General features: G+C 43.7%; 1 protein-coding gene across 1 annotated transcript in view; it reads right to left on the bottom strand.

The window, feature by feature from the left end:
* LOC307139541 (kinesin-like protein KIF20A) overlaps nucleotides 1-20,000 on the bottom strand; it is a gene marked incomplete at both ends in the record, with an annotated part of 70,922 nt that overhangs the window by 12,207 nt on the left and 38,715 nt on the right. Inside the window, 5 exons of the mRNA XM_079838537.1 lie at nucleotides 956-1,121; nucleotides 6,369-6,515; nucleotides 6,587-6,649; nucleotides 6,722-6,833; nucleotides 13,817-13,996. Coding sequence (XP_079694663.1) covers nucleotides 956-1,121; nucleotides 6,369-6,515; nucleotides 6,587-6,649; nucleotides 6,722-6,833; nucleotides 13,817-13,996 — 668 coding nt within the window. The remainder of the gene's footprint in view (nucleotides 1-955; nucleotides 1,122-6,368; nucleotides 6,516-6,586; nucleotides 6,650-6,721; nucleotides 6,834-13,816; nucleotides 13,997-20,000) is intronic.

Here is a 20,000-nt window from a genome sequence, read left to right as displayed (position 1 = left end):
TCAGAATTGCAAGTTGTAAACTCGGAATTGCATGAATAAACTCGAAATTGCATGAATAAAAGTCAGAATTGCAAGTTGTAAACTCAGAATTGCATGAAAAGTCAGAATTGCAAGTTGTAAACTCAGAATTGCATGAAAAGTCAGAATTGCAAGTTGTAAACTCGGAATTGCATGAATAAAAGTCAGAATTGCAAGTTGTAAACTCGGAATTGCATGAATAAACTCGAAATTGCATGAAAAAAGTCAGAATTGCAAGTTGTAAACTCGGAATTGCATGAAAAAAGTCAGAATTGCAAGTTGTAAACTCGGAATTGCATGAATAAAAGTCAGAATTGCAAGTTGTAAACTCGGAATTGCATGAATAAAGTCAGAATTGCAAGTTGTAAACTCGGAATTGCATGAATAAAGTCAGAATTGCAAGTTGTAAACTCGGAATTGCATGAATAAACTCGAAATTGCATGATAAAAGTCAGAATTGCAAGGTGTAAAGTCAGAATTGCGAGAAAAAAAAGTTTCAGGGTTAAATTTCACAATTCTTAGAAATAAACTCAATCGCAAAAAAATGACAAAAGTAAAAATTGCGAGAGAAAGTTGCAATTAAACGTTTTTAACAGAGTTTAAATCTCACAATTCGTACTTTATAACTTGTAATATACATATACATCTTAAAAGGTCTGAGGTTTCCTTCTCAGAATCGTGAGATCAATTGCAATGGCCTTTTGTATTTTTTCTTCTGTGGCGGTAAACTACAGTGAGGGTCTAGGGGCCGTTTGGGACAGGGCCAATCCCTGGATCAGAACATGATTCTCGAGGGATTCCCCATCACTAGCTGCCGTGGTCAATCGCTTTGCTTGTGTAACAATGACTCTGATTGTGAGGTTACAGACTGTGGCATTACAGCAGCCCAGAGTTCCCATAATGGTCACAAACGTCATCCTACTAATAAATCCCAAACCTGCTTGGCGACGGCGGAGAACTTCATCACGTGGAGCGTCTCATCATAGGTGGAGGCGCACTGGTTGATGTTGACGATCATGCAAGCCTTGCCCCGGCCACAGAACATGCCCTGGAAGAGCCGGGTCAGCTTGCTCTCTCGGAACGGGACATAGCTCGCCTTCGACCTTAGAGCAGACACCGTTATAACACACACACACACACACACTGGGCGGAGACTGCTGGCTTGATTTAGCCCAGTTTGGGTTGGAAGTCGTTCTTAATCTGGGTTGGGAACGCGGACGTTAAAGAGAATGGACTGAAGACTAGACTACACACGTTAACTTGAGTTAAAGTCTAATGGAAATTGGACACAAGTTATATTCAATGAACCGTTAAAAACTACTTCACTTAACCCTTGTGTTATGTTGCGGGTCAATTTGACCTGTTTTGATTTAAGTTGTCAGAAATATCAGTTTTCTTCTTTAAATTGTGTGACTCATTTAGGGTCATGAACATGCAAAGTTTCAACACGCTGATGTGTTTCGACATACACACACATTTACTGTTACATTCGTGATATTCATGGGTCAATTTGACCCGCATATTTTAATGTTCTAAGGCAATTGTAGAGACCCAAAATAATAACATTTCTTGGTTATATTTTGTTATTTAAGTTTTTTGGGGCTAAAACAATGCGCTTTTCCCCATTTTTTTTAATACAGAAATATTTTTATGTATGCCACAAATGGTAAAAATGACCTATAATTGCTTTTTTCAATCTATCTGAAATACTATCTAACCTACATTGTTTTTCTTGAAATTGTGTGACCTTTTCTCATTTAGGGTCATTAACATGCATGCAGAGTTTCAACATGCTGATGCGTTGTGAAATGTGCATATATCGAAACGTTCTACACTCCTGCTGTTTGTGGGTCAGTTTGACCCGTATAGGACAGATATTCAAAAGCAACTGTACAAACACAAAATACACAACACTGTGTGTGTCAGAGCTCTTCAACTCTAGTCCTGAAGTGCGGAGATTAACAACTTCATCAAGCAGCGTTCTGAAATCGGCCATCACTGTATAAGTCGTAAAAGTACAGTTTAAAACAAGTTATAGAAGTTTATAAACATGTTTTTATATTTTATAACATACATTTTACAAAACATGTTCAACTCTAAAACTTCAAGAAAATCAAAGCTAAATATCTGAACAAATTCTGTGCCAAATTTTAGGTTGATATCTAAAAAAAAGATGTTTTTGTGCGCAGTACCAACGGTTTCCACTAGATGACATGTAGACTCTTCGATTTCCATATATGGTTTGAGTGATCTGAACATTATATTCTCATACTTTTCAAAATATCTATGAAGTAGACATCCTATCAGAAGTAGTTTGGGCAGTAATGTTAATATTTGATTTGAATTCAATCTCTAAAATGCATATAAAAACATATGGAAAGAGTCAGAGCGCGCGTTATAGTTTGGCACCGCATCACAAATGACGAATCCATCGCTGTTTATCTACTGCTGTCATCTCTTTTGAAAATCAGTCACCAAATATGAAAATTAGAGTCTGAAACCTTTAAAATGCTATATAGTTGGTCAAGATTACAAGTGGTTTAGACTAAGATATGATTGTTCTAAATGTATAAAGGCAAGTGTCCTAAGGGCCAATCTTAAAAATAGTGGTTAAAAGTATTTATAAATAAAAAATTCAGATATTTATTCTTTGTAATGTGTGAAAAGTATTGATATTAAAAGTGAATTGTTTGTACCTGATTGTATGTGATTTTTGGGGAATTGTATTGAATCCAATTAGGGTCAATTTGACCCTGACCATAAGGAGTGTAAGCAGAAATCCTCCAGTGCACGAGGGTTAAACGGTCCGATTTTAAATCAGTTACTTTGACGTTCTCGTTTTTAATACATTTTTGCCCTTTGATAGTCATTATGGTGCGTTCACACCAGACGGGAATTAAGCGCTTCGCACGAGTGATTTACACGTTAAGTCAACGCAAAGACGCGAATAGACATTCTGCGGCGCGATTCTCACGAATGACATGGGCCGAATTGAGCGTTTGACGCGTGATTCACGCTAATTTCACACCAAAATCCAGGTTAAAAACCAACTCAGTGCTGGGTATTAGGGATGCAACACTACAGTTAGTCGTTTCAATACACACCTCGGTTTTTAACTACGGTTTTCGGTTCGGTTCTGATGGCTTGTCACATCAGTTTTTTTATTCTATTCTTAAGCGACAGGAACAGCAAGAGCTTAAGATGATAAAATGTTTTATTCCAATACTCTTTTACCTAAAAGAATTGAAAAACCTTAACAAAACTTAACTTTACTTTAAAAAAATAAAAACAACGTTGTACAGATTCCTAGTGTACTGTATAATATAAAATATATAAAGATTTACAGTGGCAGCTCAGAGCTGTACAGCAGCATTTAAGAATGAAATTGAATGAATAAATGTAAAAATAAAACACAGACTTCACTATATATATATATATATATATACACTGATTCTTATTAAAGCTACTGTATTAAAGTTCTTCAGTCAAGAGCAGAGAGTGATTTTCTCTTTGTCTTTTGTTGTTGTATTAACATTAAAGGGATAGTTCACTCAAATAAATTCTGTCATCGAGAAATGAATACCGGTTATGAACAATATTAGAGTGAGTAAATAATGACAGGTGAACTGTCCCTTTAAGGACGGTGTGTTCACTATAGGCTGCGCCGCTGTCAATTAAAGACCTGCACGCATCTAATACACACACACACACACCGACTTTGACACACGGTTAACATAAAAGTCTGTTATGTCTAAAGTGTAAGTAGAGATGGGCACTCGAGTTAATGACTCGGACTTGAGTCACATTTTATGAGACTTCAGACTCGACAAAAGAGAACAACTCAAGTCTTTAATCCTTATCTATCGTAAATTTAAAAAAAATCTTTATTTGAATGTAATATCTGCTTCACATGTACATGACGTGGTAGATCAGACCCTTGTTATAGAATTTCATTTTGGATGTATTGCGTGCGTCATAAGAGTCCCATAAAACATGACAGGATCCATCGTGCCATTTGTTCTCACACATGTATTTATTACCGTGTCAGATCGGCTCGATGCAAAGAGTGTGTTGAAAACAATTCAAGACGCAGGAACGTCGTTTTATTAGACATGCGTCCACACAGGTTAGGGACATTAACTCACAGCTCGCTGCTTTACTGTGGTGTAGTGGCGAATTTGGATCACCAGCCTATTAAAACATGAAGAAAATCCTTTAAACCTAGCATTACGTTTTACTTTATCGATCTTTTCGCAGCTTTTCTCACTCTTAATGTAGACACGAGAGAGAGCTAGAAAGATGTTAATCAGTTTATTGCTTAAAGCGCATATTTTAACGTATCGCAATCAGAATGCGGATTATTTTTTTATTGACTAGAAACTACTAGAAACGTTCGGTTTGATTATTTTCTGATAATGTCTGTCGTCAATAACAATGCTGTGTAACAAACGTGAATTTTACATTATAATGGATTATAATTTATAACGTAAGGCTGGATGCATCCCTTACATCTTAGGACTTATTACAAACAAAACCGATGATAGAAAGGTCATATTTTGTCAATTAAAAAAAGGATTTTTGAATATGATTTTTTTTATGTAAGACATAAAATGACTTGAGACTTGACTCGGACTCCAGATGAAAGACTTGAACATCTGTTGTGTGTATTTAACAGTATTAGCGCAGTAAGACTCCAGTAATCGCCTGTTTGACAGCCGTTTAGTGCGCTCGGAAAAGCTTGAATGAAATGTTTAACCGGCAAGGCTTTAAAATGCATGCAAATACTGAGCTTTGGTGATTGTGAATAACACTCTAGTGTCCTGTGAGTTTAACTCCACCTCTGACCTGTGATGTGAATGTATGTCGCGTTGTTCAAAATGGAGGCAAATGATGGAATGTGTAGAAAAATAATTAAAATGCAAAACGCAATTCACAAGCGCGTATTGAGAATTGTGGCATCCCAAGTGGGTGTGTCCCTTTTTAACCCAACGCTGGGTTAACAAACCCTGAGTAGTTTTTAAGCCAGTATTAAAGGGTTAGTTCACCCAAAAATGTAAATTGTGTGATTAATGACTGAGCCTCATGTGGTTGGACACCCGTCAGACCTCCGTTCATCTTCAGACACAAATGAAGATATTTTAGTGTAAATCTGATGCTCTGAAAGGCCTCCATTGGCTCAACTTTACACTCTCAAGACCCTTAAAAGACACTAAAGACTAAAGTTACAAAGTCCATCTCACTACAGCGGCTCTACAATAACTTTATGAAGACGAGAATAGTTTCTGTGCGCAAAAAAACCCTAAATAACGACTTATATAGTGATGACGATTTCAAAACACGGCATCATGAAGCTTCGAAGAATTATGAATCAGTGAGTCGATTCAGCAGTTCAGAGCGTTATGAATCAGTGAGTCGATTCAGCGGTTCAGAGCGTTATGAATCAGTGAGTCGATTCAGCAGTTCAGAGCGTTATGAATCAGTGAGTCGATTCAGCAGTTTGAAGAGTTATGAATCAGTGAGTCGATTCAGCGGTTTGAAGCATTATGAATCAGTGAGTCGATTCAGCAGTTTGGAGCGTTATGAATCAGTGAGTTGATTCAGCGGTTCAGAGCGTTATGAATCAGTGAGTCGATTCAGCGGTTCAGAGCGTTATGAATCAGTGAGTCGATTCAGCAGTTCGGAGCATTATGAATCAGTGAGTTGATTCCGCAGTTCGGAGCGTTATGAATCAGTGAGTCGATTCAGCGGTTTGGATTGCCAAATTTCAGCGGTTTGGCGGTTTGACACGCGATCCGAATGATGATTCAACTCACTGATTCATAACGCTCCAAACTGCTGAATTGACTCACTGATTCATAATGCTCTGAACCGCTGAATCGACTCACTGACTCATAACGCTCCAAACCGCTGAATCGACTCACTGATTCATAACGCTCTGAACCGCTGAATCGACTCACTGATTCATAACGCTCTGAACCGCTGAATCGACTCACTGATTCATAATGCTTCGAAGCTTCATGATGCCGTGTTTTGAAATCGTCATCACTATACAAGTCGTTATTTAGGGTTTTTTTGTGCACAGAAACTATTCTCGTCTTCATAAAGTTATTGTAGAGCCGCTGTAGTGAGATGGACTTTGTAACTTTAGTCTTTAGTGTCTTTTAAGGGTCTTGAGAGTGTAAAGTTGAGCCAATGGAGGCCTTTCAGAGCATCAGATTTACACTAAAATATCTTCATGTGTCTGAAGATGAACGGAGGTCTGACGGGTGTCCAACCACATGAGGCTCAGTCATTAATGACACAATTTACAGTTTTGGGTGAACTAACCCTTTAAGAGTGTTCTCCTGTACCTGTAGCTCTGGTTGCTCCGCAGCGCTGCGATACACTTCCCCAGAATCAGCAGAGAGTTGTTGATGTTCGCCGCTTCCCTCAGTCGCTCCCCGAACGTTTGGGTTTTGTTGCATCTTTCAGAGCCGGCCAAGTCACAAAGGGAAAGACTGAGAGAAAAGAGAGAGAGGTTTCACTTTAAACCCCAGATCTGCTTCCGGACGGCCTGCGGGTCACTTACTCTGAGAGGGCCTGAACATCGGCTCCTTCCATGCGGATCAGCTTGATGGTGAAGATGCTGTGGCTGTGGAACAGACCAGAGTTCAGCACGTGTGTATTCTACACCACATCTATGAGGAAATCAGACTGAGATGACCTTCTGCTGGACGCCTGGTTCATCTTGGTCGCGGCTGCGCTTCGGTTCTTGTTTCCCACTCGCAGAACTTTACCGGCTTCCTCTGGGTTCTGCACATTCACCCACCGCAGATCTACAAGAGAACACTTAACACTCAAGACCACCGTATAGTGCTCACTTTCCTTTTTTTCTAGATAGTATCCATGTTTTTAATCTCAATGACACATGAAAACAACCAAATAAAGGATTAAGAGAAAAAAAAAAAGTGGTGTTAAAGGGATAGTTCAGCCAAAAATGAACATTAGCCCATGATTTCCTCTCGTCATCCGCGGTGTGTGTGACATTCTTCTCTCAGACGAATATAATCTGAGTTATATTACACAAGTCCAGGCTAATCCAAGCTTTATAACAGCAGTAATAGTTGCTCTGTTTTTGAAGTGCATCTGTGTGTCATATAACTGCTCCAGCGGCTCTGGGGTGTTAATAAAGGCCTTCTGAAGCGAATCGACGCGTTTGTGTTAGAAAAATATCCATATTTAAAACTTTATCAAGTAAACTTTTGGCCTTCCCTGTTCAGTTTCTGGAAGTGTGTAAAGTTCCCCTGCGGATGGAAAGACTAACGCTCAGCTCCGCTCGTCATGACGTCACACACACATCTGGAGTTTCACTTTCAACATTCAACACTTTTACACAGAAGGCGGAGGCCGAAAGTTTACTTGATAAAGTTTGAAATATGGATATTTTTCTTACACAAACGCGTTGATTCGCTTCAGAAGGCCTTTATTAACACCCCAGAGCCGCTGGAGCAGTTATATGACACACAGATGCACTTCAAAAACAGAGCAACTATTACTGCTGTTATAAAGCTTGGATTAGCCTGGACTTGTGTAATATAACTCAGATTATATTCGTCTGAGAGAAGAATGTCACACACACCGCGGATGACGAGAGGAAATCATGGGCTAATCTTCATTTTTGGGTGAGCTAGCCCTTTAACTTCCTTCCTGTCACATGAGACCCTACTTCCAGGAAGCATAGCGAAGGCAAACCCCCCCAAAGAAAGGTTATTTTCATATTACTAATAAGTGTTTTTTGTTGACATTTTTCTACATAATCGTCGCTAGAAATCATCCAAACAAAACAAATCTTACAAGGGATCTATAGTTTTTTTTACACTTAGTCAAAAGTCTATAGTTGGCGGTGGGCAAATGACTTGTAAGTACATATAATGGGGAAATGTTTTGTGTTAACAGGTTAATAAATCAAGATTTTTTGTCTAGTGCTTTTTGTTTTCATAATATCCCACCTAAAACATAACTAACATCTCATTTGATAGGGGAAATATATCATATTTTATGAGATTATGTCTTGTAAAGGCCAAAATATTGAGGAGCCTTCTTCCAGTTTGGATGCGTTTCATTCTAATCGTTCAAGGACTCTCATTCTCTTTATGACTATAGCTTATGATTCCATTATAAATGTGGAAATTCAGACAAGTAATGAGTTTACATTTACATTATTATATGAAATCACCTACTACAGTCAGCCATTGAATACTATGGGACTATTTTTTTGTTTGTTTGTTTGTTTGTTACTTATATACACAGTAGATGTAATTCTCATCATTATATTAATTTATTTTCATTTAACTTTTTGATACACAATGCCCTGTTAGGGCAACTCAATGGCTGCACTTTGTTCCACCACTTTAACCCTCTGGTGTTCTTCGTCATTTCTGACCGGAAAATGTTCTGTTTTGAAATGTTAAAAATCACAGCTTCATCAGAATATGAAACTTGGTGACTTTTCTAGCATTAGAGTGTGCATTAGCATTATTGTGTGTTCTAGCACACACAAAAAAAAGATTCGAGCATGCTAATTGGTCATTAAAAAAAAACACTCCCACTTGTGCTCTTCAGTCAAAAATGACCACCATAGGAAATTAATGGGAAATCTGCAAAAACATTCTCAGAAGAAAAAAAAATTTGTTTGAAGTACTAGTGCTAAATGTTACGCTCTTAGATGTAAGAAAGAAATCTGTATTATCTCTAGCCTTAGCTACTGTGTATAGACCTCCAGGGCCCTATGCTGCTTTCCTAAAAGAGTTTGCAGACTTTCTCTCAGATCTATTGGTCAACGTCGATAAAGCATTAATTGTTGGAGATTTTAACATACACGTAGATAACACAAATGATGCATTAGGGGCTGCGTTTACAGATCTATTAAACTCCTTTGGGGTTAAGCAAAACGTCACTGGTCCCACTCATCGTCTTAATCACACACTAGATTTAATTATATCACATGGAACCAACACAACCGATATAGATATTATACCGCAAAGTGATGATGTCACTGACCATTACATGGTAACTTGCATACTGCGTACTGCTGAAATCTGTCATGTTGCGCCACGTTATCGTCCAGGCAGAACAATCCTTCCAACCACTATAGATAGATTCTCAAATACCTTACCTGATCTGGCTCAGCTGCTCAGTGAACCCAAACAAACAGATGAACTAGAGGAAATGACTAGCAGTATGAGCACCATTTTCTCTAGTACATTAGAAATTGTAGCACCAATTAGATTAAAAAAGGTTAGAGAGAAAACTAAAGCACCATGGTACAGCAGTGCTACACATGTTATCAAGAGAGAAACTCGTAACTTAGAGCGTGAATGGAAACAAACTAATTTAGAGGTCTTTAGAATCGTGTGGAAAGATAGTATGTCACGTTATAAAAAGGCCCTAAAAGCAGCCAGGGCTGAGCATCTCCGCAAAATAATAGAAAATAACCAAAATAACCCAAGGTTTTTATTTAACACCGTGGCTAGACTAACAAATAAACAAACATCGCCTGAGCAAAATATTCCGTTACAGTTTAGTAGTAATGATTTTATGAATTTCTTCACTGAGAAAATAGAAAGCATCAGAAACAAAATTGTAAATGTACAATCTTTAATGATGTCTTATGATTCAACCGCAATTATCGCCCCTCAAGAACTACTACACCGCTTTACAACTATAGGACAGGAAGAGCTAAATAAACTTATCATTGCATCTAAACCAACAACATGTTTATTAGATCCAATACCCACTAAACTACTGAAAGAGTTGTTACCTGTAGTGGAAGAGCCTCTTCTCAATATTATTAACTCGTCTTTATCTTTAGGTCATGTTCCAAGAGTATTCAAGTTGGCAGTCATAAAACCTCTCATTAAGAAGCCACAATTAGATCATAATAACCTAGCAAATTACAGACCAATTTCAAATCTTCCATTCATGTCTAAAATACTAGAAAAAGTTGTCCGCTCAATTGTGCTCTTTCTTGCAAGAAAATGATATCTATGAAAAATTTCAATCAGGATTCAGGCCGCATTACAGCACAGAAACTGCACTCGTTAAAATCACAAATGATTTACTTCTAGCTTCTGACCAAGGCTGTATCTCAATACTAGTTCTACTCGATCTTAGTGCTGCGTTTGATACTATAGATCATAAAATACTCTTAGATCGACTTCAAAATTACACTGGTGTTCAGGGACAGGCATTAAACTGGTTTAGATCGTATTTATCAGACCGCTACCATTTTGTCTGTCTAAATGTGGAAAAATCAAAGATGACGTCAGTAGACTATGGGGTGCCGCAAAGATCCGTGCTAGGCCCTCTGCTATTCTCTATATATATATATGCTGCCACTTGGTAATATTATAAGAAAACATGGAATTAATTTCCACTGTTATGCTGATGACACTCAATTATACATTTCATCACGACCGGATGAAAACGCTAAATTATCTAAACTGACAGCGTGTGTTGATGATATTAAACACTGGATGATGTGTAATTTTCTGCTATTAAATTCAGATAAAACGGAGGTGTTACTTATTGGTCCAAAAAACTGCCAACAAAACCTCTCACAATACAACTTTAACTTGGAAGGATGTCCTGTCGCTTTATCCACTACAGTAAAAGACCTGGGTGTTATGTTAGACCGCAACTTGTCCTTCGAAAATCATTTCATATGTTACAAGAACGGCATTTTTCCACCTTAGAAACATTGCTAAGCTACGTAACATGCTATCTATTTCTGATGCAGAAAAGTTAGTTCATGCATTCATGACCTCGAGACTAGATTACTGTAATGCTTTATTAGCTGGTTGTCCTGCATCATCAATAAACAAGCTACAGTTAGTCCAAAACGCGGCTGCTAGAGTTCTTACTAGGTCAAGAAAATATGATCATATAACACCAATTTTATCATCCCTACACTGGTTACCTGTGAAGTTCCGTATCAATTACAAACTATTGCTACTGACCTATAAAGCCCTAAATGGTTTAGCTCCAGTGTATTTAACGGATCTTCTATCGCCCTACAATCCATCGCGCTCTTTAAGATCACTAAACTCGAGGCTTCTGGTCATTCCTAGGATATCTAAGTCCACTAAAGGAGGGAGGGCATTTTCACATTTAGCTCCTAAACTCTGGAATAGTCTTCCGGATATTGTTCAAGGTTCAGACTCGCTGTCCCAGTTTAAAACTAGATTAAAGACGCATCTCTTTAGCCAAGCATTCACATTATAAATACATTTTATACTACAGTTAAATCGCACCAACAGTATTAATATTCTGAACAGCAGCTATGCTAATTATTTCCCATCTGCTTTTCTGTTGTTATCTCGGGACACTAGTCGTGAGGACACTAGTTCGTCAGCTCCAGTTTGTATCAGCCTCTCATGGAGACTTCAGATGCCCCTGTGATGAGACGACTCCACGCCAGCGTTATGGCCTAAAATAATACATGATTGATTAACTTATCCTAACATTCTTTCTAACATTTTTCAATGTACATTTATGAAATGCACTTTCTGTGAAGCTGCTTTGAAACGATGTGTATTGTGAAAAGCGCTATACAAATAAATTTGAATTGAATTGAATAGTCTTTGAGATTTTTTAAATATATATTAAATTCCATCAACAACAAAAAAATCATTAAATGTGTTCAAAAGAGAACTAGTGAATCATCAAGCCTCTTCATAGAGACCTCTAGTGGTTACACATGGCTGCAGGATTTCTTAAATAATTCCACAAGAGGCGCTAATCTGCCTTCAAAAAAATTGAAGGCCTAGTCTCTATTTTAACCTGAAATACTGCAATAATACAAAAAATTTATTTACAAAATTTTATAATTTTCAATGGCAAAAATAGACCATAATTATTGCATAAATATTAAAAAATACCATCAAATCATCTCAAAATACAAAATTAAAAAGAAAAAAATATTATTGAAGAAAAATAAAATGCATTGGTTTTACTGGGGTGGAGGAAGTTTCATTTTTAGGTGTCCGGGAAGACGACCAATGCAACCTCTAAAGGAAGAGCAGCAGAGGGTTAAGAGAAATGAATGTTGTATTTTCATGTTCAACAGATTATTAGATGCCGCTTTGAGTTTGCATCGAATGTTCTTCGACTTTTATACACAAAAAAGATTGATCTGTTGAAAGCAGTTATTTTGAGTTAGATGCCAAATGTTCTCCTCCTAGTCAAATTTGGCATTGCAGGGGTGCTATAGCTATAGTTGCCACACATTCAAATACGATTTTCAAGAAGAAAAAAAAAACTAAAACCGAGGGAAAATAAATGCAGAACATGTTCATATAGGACACTATCATGACTACACTCAAAAAAAATAAATAAAAAAGGTTCTATATGGCACCAAAAATGATTCTTGACTCGTAATCATAGGGGAACCTTTTTAGTGCTATATAGCACCAATTTTGGTGCTTCAGTGGTTCTATATAGCACCTTAGTCAAAGCACCGCTTAAGAACCCCTGAAGAACCGCTGAAGAACCCCTGAAGCACCGCTGAAGCACCCCTGAAGAACCGCTGAAGAACCCCTGAAGCACCCCTGAAGCACTGCTGAAGAACCCCCGAAGAACCGCTGAAGCACCCCCGAAGAAACGCTGAAAAACCCCAGAAGAACCACTGAAGAACCGCTGAAGCACCCCCGAAGAACCGCTGAAGCACCCCCGAAGAACCGCTGAAGCACCCCCGAAGCACCCCTGAAGCACCCCCGAAGCACCCCTGAAGAACCCCCGAAGAACCCCCGAAGAACCGCCGAAGAACCCCCGAAGAACCGCCGAAGAACCCTTGAAGAACCCTGAAGAACCCCCGAAGAACCGCCGAAGAACCCCTGAAGCACCGCCGAAGAACCCCTGAAGAACCCCTGAAGAACCCTGAAGAACCCCCGAAGAACCCTGAAGAACCCCCGAAGAACCGCCGAAGCACCGCCGAAGAACCCCTGAAGCACCGGCGAAGAACCCCTGAAGCACCGCCGAAGAACCCCTGAAGAAGCGCTGAAGAACCCCTGAAGCACCGCTGAAGAACCCCTGAAGCACCGCTGAAGAACCCCAGAAGAACCACTGAAGAACCCCTGAAGAACCCCTGAAGAACCGCTGAAGAACCGCTGAAGCACCGCTGAAGAACCCCTGAAGAACCCCTGAAGAACCGCTGAAGAACCCCTGAAGAACCGCTGAAGAACCCCTGAAGAACCCCTGAAGAACCCCTGAAGAACCCTTGAAGAACCCTGAAGAACCCCCGAAGAACCGCCGAAGAACCCCTGAAGCACCGCCGAAGAACCCCTGAAGAACCCTGAAGAACCCCCGAAGAACCGCCGAAGCACCGCCGAAGAACCCCTGAAGCACCGCCGAAGAACCCCTGAAGAAGCGCCGAAGAACCCCTGAAGCACCGCTGAAGAACCCCTGAAGCACCGCTGAAGAACCCCTGAAGAACCACTGAAGAACCCCTGAAGAACCGCTGAAGCACCGCTGAAGAACCCCTGAAGAACCGCTGAAGAACCCCTGAAGAACCGCTGAAGAACCCCTGAAGAACCCCTGAAGAACCCCTGAAGAACCCCTGAAGAACCCCTGAAGAACCGCTGAAGAACCAAAATTGGTGCTATATGGCACTAAAAAAGGTTCCCCTATGATTACGAGCCAACAACCATTTTTAGTGCCATATAGAACCTTTTTTTTGAGTGTACATGCATGAAACCATTCAGAAAAATGTGGGCACCAATGGGTTGAGCGCTTCTAAAGCCTCCATCCGCGGGTGGAGTACCTCGGATGTAGGAGCTCCCAGTGCTGTCCTCACACACCCTCAGTGCTGGACGCCTCCTGGTCTTACTGGTGTGGGCCGGCTGGAGCAGGTCGTACACGTGCTCGTTGTAGATCTCATAGAACCCCACCCAGACGGAGTAAAGGCAAGGCCCTTCATCAGCCGTGGCATCAGCGCTGTCCACTGGAACACATTAGAGAGATTAGCCCTGGCCCAACACACGGGCTGGCCATCAGAACCGCTCACACCTGTCCGACCATCAGAACCGCTCACACCTGTCCGACCTTCAGAACCGCTCACACCTGTCCGACCATCAGAACCGCTCACACCTGTCCGACCATCAGAACCGCTCACACCTGTCCGATCATCAGAACCGCTCACACCTGTCTGACCATCAGAACCGCTCACACCTGTCCGACCATCGGAACCGCTCACACCTGTCTGACCATCAGAACCGCTCACACCTGTCTGATCATCAGAACCGCTCACACCTGTCTGATCATCAGAACCACTCACACCTGTCTGACCATCAGAACCACTCACACCTGTCCGACCATCAGAACCGCTCACACCTGTCTGATCATCAGAACCGCTCACACCTGTCTGATCATCAGAACCACTCACACCTGTCTGACCATCAGAACCGCTCACACCTGTCTGATCATCAGAACCACTCACACCTGTCTGACCATCAGAACCTGTCTGACCATCAGAACCGCTCATACCTGTCTGACCATCAGAACCGCTCACACCTGTCTGACCATCAGAACCCCTCACACCTGTCTGACCATCAGAACCACTCACACCTGTCTGACCATCAGAACCACTCACACCTGTCTGATCATCAGAACCGCTCACACCTGTCTGACCATCAGAACCGCTCACACCTGTCTGACCATCAGAACCACTCACACCTGTCTGACCATCAGAACCACTCACACCTGTCTGACCATCAGAACCACTCACACCTGTCTGATCATCAGAACCGCTCACACCTGTCTGACCATCAGAACCGCTCACACCTGTCTGACCATCAGAACCACTCACACCTGTCTGACCATCAGAACCACTCACACCTGTCTGATCATCAGAACTGCTCACACCTGTCTGACCATCAGAACCGCTCACACCTGTCTGACCATCAGAACCACTCACACCTGTCTGACCATCAGAACCACTCACACCTGTCTGATCATCAGAACTGCTCACACCTGTCTGACCATCGGAACCGCTCACACCTGTCTGACCATCGGAACCGCTCACACCTGTCTGATCATCAGAACCGCTCACACCTGTCCGATCATCAGAACCGCTCACACCTGTCCGACCATCAGAACCGCTCACACCTGTCCGATCATCGGAACCGCTCACACATGTCCGACCATCAGAACCGCTCACACCTGTCCGACCATCAGAACCGCTCACACCTGTCTGACCATCAGAACCACTCACACCTGTCTGACCATCAGAACCTGTCTGACCATCAGAACCACTCACACCTGTCTGACCATCAGAACCACTCACACCTGTCTGACCATCAGAACCGCTCACACCTGTCTGACCATCAGAACCGCTCACACCTGTCTGACCATCAGAACCACTCACACCTGTCTGACCATCAGAACCACTCACACCTGTCTGACCATCAGAACCACTCACACCTGTCTGATCATCAGAACCGCTCACACCTGTCTGACCATCAGAACCGCTCACACCTGTCTGACCATCAGAACCACTCACACCTGTCTGACCATCAGAACCACTCACACCTGTCTGATCATCAGAACTGCTGACACCTGTCTGACCATCAGAACCGCTCACACCTGTCTGACCATCAGAACCACTCACACCTGTCTGATCATCAGAACTGCTCACACCTGTCTGACCATCGGAACCGCTCACACCTGTCTGACCATCAGAACCGCTCACACCTGTCCGACCATCGGAACCGCTCACACCTGTCTGACCATCAGAACCGCTCACACCTGTCTGATCATCAGAACCGCTCACACCTGTCTGATCATCAGAACCACTCACACCTGTCTGACCATCAGAACCACTCACACCTGTCCGACCATCAGAACCGCTCACACCTGTCTGATCATCAGAACCGCTCACACCTGTCTGATCATCAGAACCACTCACACCTGTCTGACCATCAGAACCGCTCACACCTGTCTGATCATCAGAACCACTCACACCTGTCTGACCATCAGAACCTGTCTGACCATCAGAACCGCTCATACCTGTCTGACCATCAGAACCGCTCACACCTGTCTGACCATCAGAACCCCTCACACCTGTCTGACCATCAGAACCACTCACACCTGTCTGACCATCAGAACCACTCACACCTGTCTGATCATCAGAACCGCTCACACCTGTCTGACCATCAGAACCGCTCACACCTGTCTGACCATCAGAACCACTCACACCTGTCTGACCATCAGAACCACTCACACCTGTCTGACCATCAGAACCACTCACACCTGTCTGATCATCAGAACCGCTCACACCTGTCTGACCATCAGAACCGCTCACACCTGTCTGACCATCAGAACCACTCACACCTGTCTGACCATCAGAACCACTCACACCTGTCTGATCATCAGAACTGCTCACACCTGTCTGACCATCAGAACCGCTCACACCTGTCTGACCATCAGAACCACTCACACCTGTCTGACCATCAGAACCACTCACACCTGTCTGATCATCAGAACTGCTCACACCTGTCTGACCATCGGAACCGCTCACACCTGTCTGACCATCGGAACCGCTCACACCTGTCTGATCATCAGAACCGCTCACACCTGTCCGATCATCAGAACCGCTCACACCTGTCCGACCATCAGAACCGCTCACACCTGTCCGATCATCGGAACCGCTCACACATGTCCGACCATCAGAACCGCTCACACCTGTCCGACCATCAGAACCGCTCACACCTGTCTGACCATCAGAACCACTCACACCTGTCTGACCATCAGAACCTGTCTGACCATCAGAACCACTCACACCTGTCTGACCATCAGAACCACTCACACCTGTCTGACCATCAGAACCGCTCACACCTGTCTGACCATCAGAACCGCTCACACCTGTCTGACCATCAGAACCACTCACACCTGTCTGACCATCAGAACCACTCACACCTGTCTGACCATCAGAACCACTCACACCTGTCTGATCATCAGAACCGCTCACACCTGTCTGACCATCAGAACCGCTCACACCTGTCTGACCATCAGAACCACTCACACCTGTCTGACCATCAGAACCACTCACACCTGTCTGATCATCAGAACTGCTGACACCTGTCTGACCATCAGAACCGCTCACACCTGTCTGACCATCAGAACCACTCACACCTGTCTGACCATCAGAACCACTCACACCTGTCTGATCATCAGAACTGCTCACACCTGTCTGACCATCGGAACCGCTCACACCTGTCTGACCATCGGAACCGCTCACACCTGTCTGATCATCAGAACCGCTCACACCTGTCCGATCATCAGAACCGCTCACACCTGTCCGACCATCAGAACCGCTCACACCTGTCCGATCATCGGAACCGCTCACACATGTCCGACCATCAGAACCGCTCACACCTGTCCGACCATCAGAACCGCTCACACCTGTCTGACCATCAGAACCACTCACACCTGTCTGACCATCAGAACCTGTCTGACCATCAGAACCACTCACACCTGTCTGACCATCAGAACCACTCACACCTGTCTGACCATCAGAACCTGTCTGACCATCAGAACCACTCACACCTGTCTGACCATCAGAACCACTCACACCTGTCTGACCATCAGAACCTGTCTGACCATCAGAACCACTCACACCTGTCTGACCATCAGAACCGCTCACACCTGTCTGACCATCAGAACCACTCACACCTGTCTGACCATCAGAACCTGTCTGACCATCAGAACCGCTCATACCTGTCTGACCATCAGAACCGCTCACACCTGTCTGATCATCAGAACCGCTCATACCTGTCTGATCATCAGAACCACTCACACCTGTCTGACCATCAGAACCTGTCTGACCATCAGAACCACTCACACCTGTCTGACCATCAGAACCTGTCTGACCATCAGAACCGCTCATACCTGTCTGATCATCAGAACCGCTCACACCTGTCCGATCATCAGAACCGCTCACACCTGTCCGACCATCAGAACCGCTCACACCTGTCCGATCATCGGAACCGCTCACACATGTCCGACCATCAGAACCGCTCACACCTGTCCGACCATCAGAACCGCTCACACCTGTCTGACCATCAGAACCACTCACACCTGTCTGACCATCAGAACCTGTCTGACCATCAGAACCACTCACACCTGTCTGACCATCAGAACCACTCACACCTGTCTGACCATCAGAACCTGTCTGACCATCAGAACCACTCACACCTGTCTGACCATCAGAACCACTCACACCTGTCTGACCATCAGAACCTGTCTGACCATCAGAACCACTCACACCTGTCTGACCATCAGAACCGCTCACACCTGTCTGACCATCAGAACCACTCACACCTGTCTGACCATCAGAACCTGTCTGACCATCAGAACCGCTCATACCTGTCTGACCATCAGAACCGCTCACACCTGTCTGATCATCAGAACCGCTCATACCTGTCTGATCATCAGAACCACTCACACCTGTCTGACCATCAGAACCTGTCTGACCATCAGAACCACTCACACCTGTCTGACCATCAGAACCTGTCTGACCATCAGAACCGCTCATACCTGTCTGATCATCAGAACCGCTCACACCTGTCCGACCATCAGAACCGCTCACACCTGTCCGACCATCAGAACCGCTCACACCTGTCCGATCATCGGAACCGCTCACACCTGTCCGACCATCAGAACCGCTCACACCTGTCCGACCATCAGAACCGCTCACACCTGTCTGATCATCAGAACCGCTCACACCTGTCTGATCATCAGAACCGCTCATACCTGTCTGATCATCAGAACCGCTCACACCTGTCCGATCATCAGAACCGCTCACACCTGTCCGACCATCAGAACCGCTCACACCTGTCCGATCATCGGAACCGCTCACACCTGTCCGACCATCAGAACCGCTCACACCTGTCCGACCATCAGAACCCCTCACACCTGTCCGACCATCAGAACCACTCACACCTGTCTGACCATCAGAACCTGTCTGACCATCAGAACCGCTCATACCTGTCTGACCATCAGAACCGCTCACACCTGTCTGACCATCAGAACCACTCACACCTGTCTGACCATCAGAACCTGTCTGACCATCAGAACCGCTCATACCTGTCTGACCATCAGAACCGCTCACACCTGTCTGATCATCAGAACCGCTCACACCTGTCTGATCATCAGAACCGCTCACACCTGTCTGATCATCAGAACCGCTCACACCTGTCTGACCATCAGAACCGCTCACACCTGTCTGACCATCAGAACCGCTCACACCTGTCTGATCATCAGAACCGCTCATACCTGTCTGATTATCGGAACCGCTCACACCTGTCTGATCATCAGAACCACTCACACCTGTCTGACCATCAGAACCGCTCACACCTGTCTGACCATCAGAACCTGTCTGATCATCAGAACCGCTCATACCTGTCTGACCATCAGAACCACTCACACCTGTCTGACCATCAGAACCGCTCACACCTGTCTGACCATCAGAACCTGTCTGATCATCAGAACCGCTCATACCAGTCTGACCATCAGAACCGCTCAGACCTGTCTGACCATCGGAACCCCTCACACCTGTCCGACCATCGGAACCGCTCACACCTGTCTGACCATCAGAACCTGTCTGATCATCAGAACCGCTCATACCAGTCTGACCATCAGAACCGCTCAGACCTGTCTGACCATCGGAACCCCTCACACCTGTCCGACCATCGGAACCGCTCACACCTGTCTGACCATCAGAACCTGTCTGATAATCAGAACCGCTCACACCTGTCTGATTATCAGAACCGCTCATACCTGTCTGATCATCAGAACCGCTCACACCTGTCTGACCATCAGAACCGCTCACACCTGTCTGACCATCAGAACCACTCACACCTGTCTGATCATCAGAACCACTCACACCTGTCTGATCATCAGAACCGCTCACACCTGTCTGACCATCAGAACCTGTCTGACCATCAGAA

This window comes from Gobio gobio (genome assembly GCF_949357685.1).
Source record: "Gobio gobio genome assembly, chromosome: 2".
NCBI classification, from domain to species: domain Eukaryota; kingdom Metazoa; phylum Chordata; class Actinopteri; order Cypriniformes; family Gobionidae; genus Gobio; species Gobio gobio.
The sequence above is the reverse complement of the archived record's forward strand: the minus strand, read 5'-3'. Positions and strand labels throughout refer to the sequence as shown.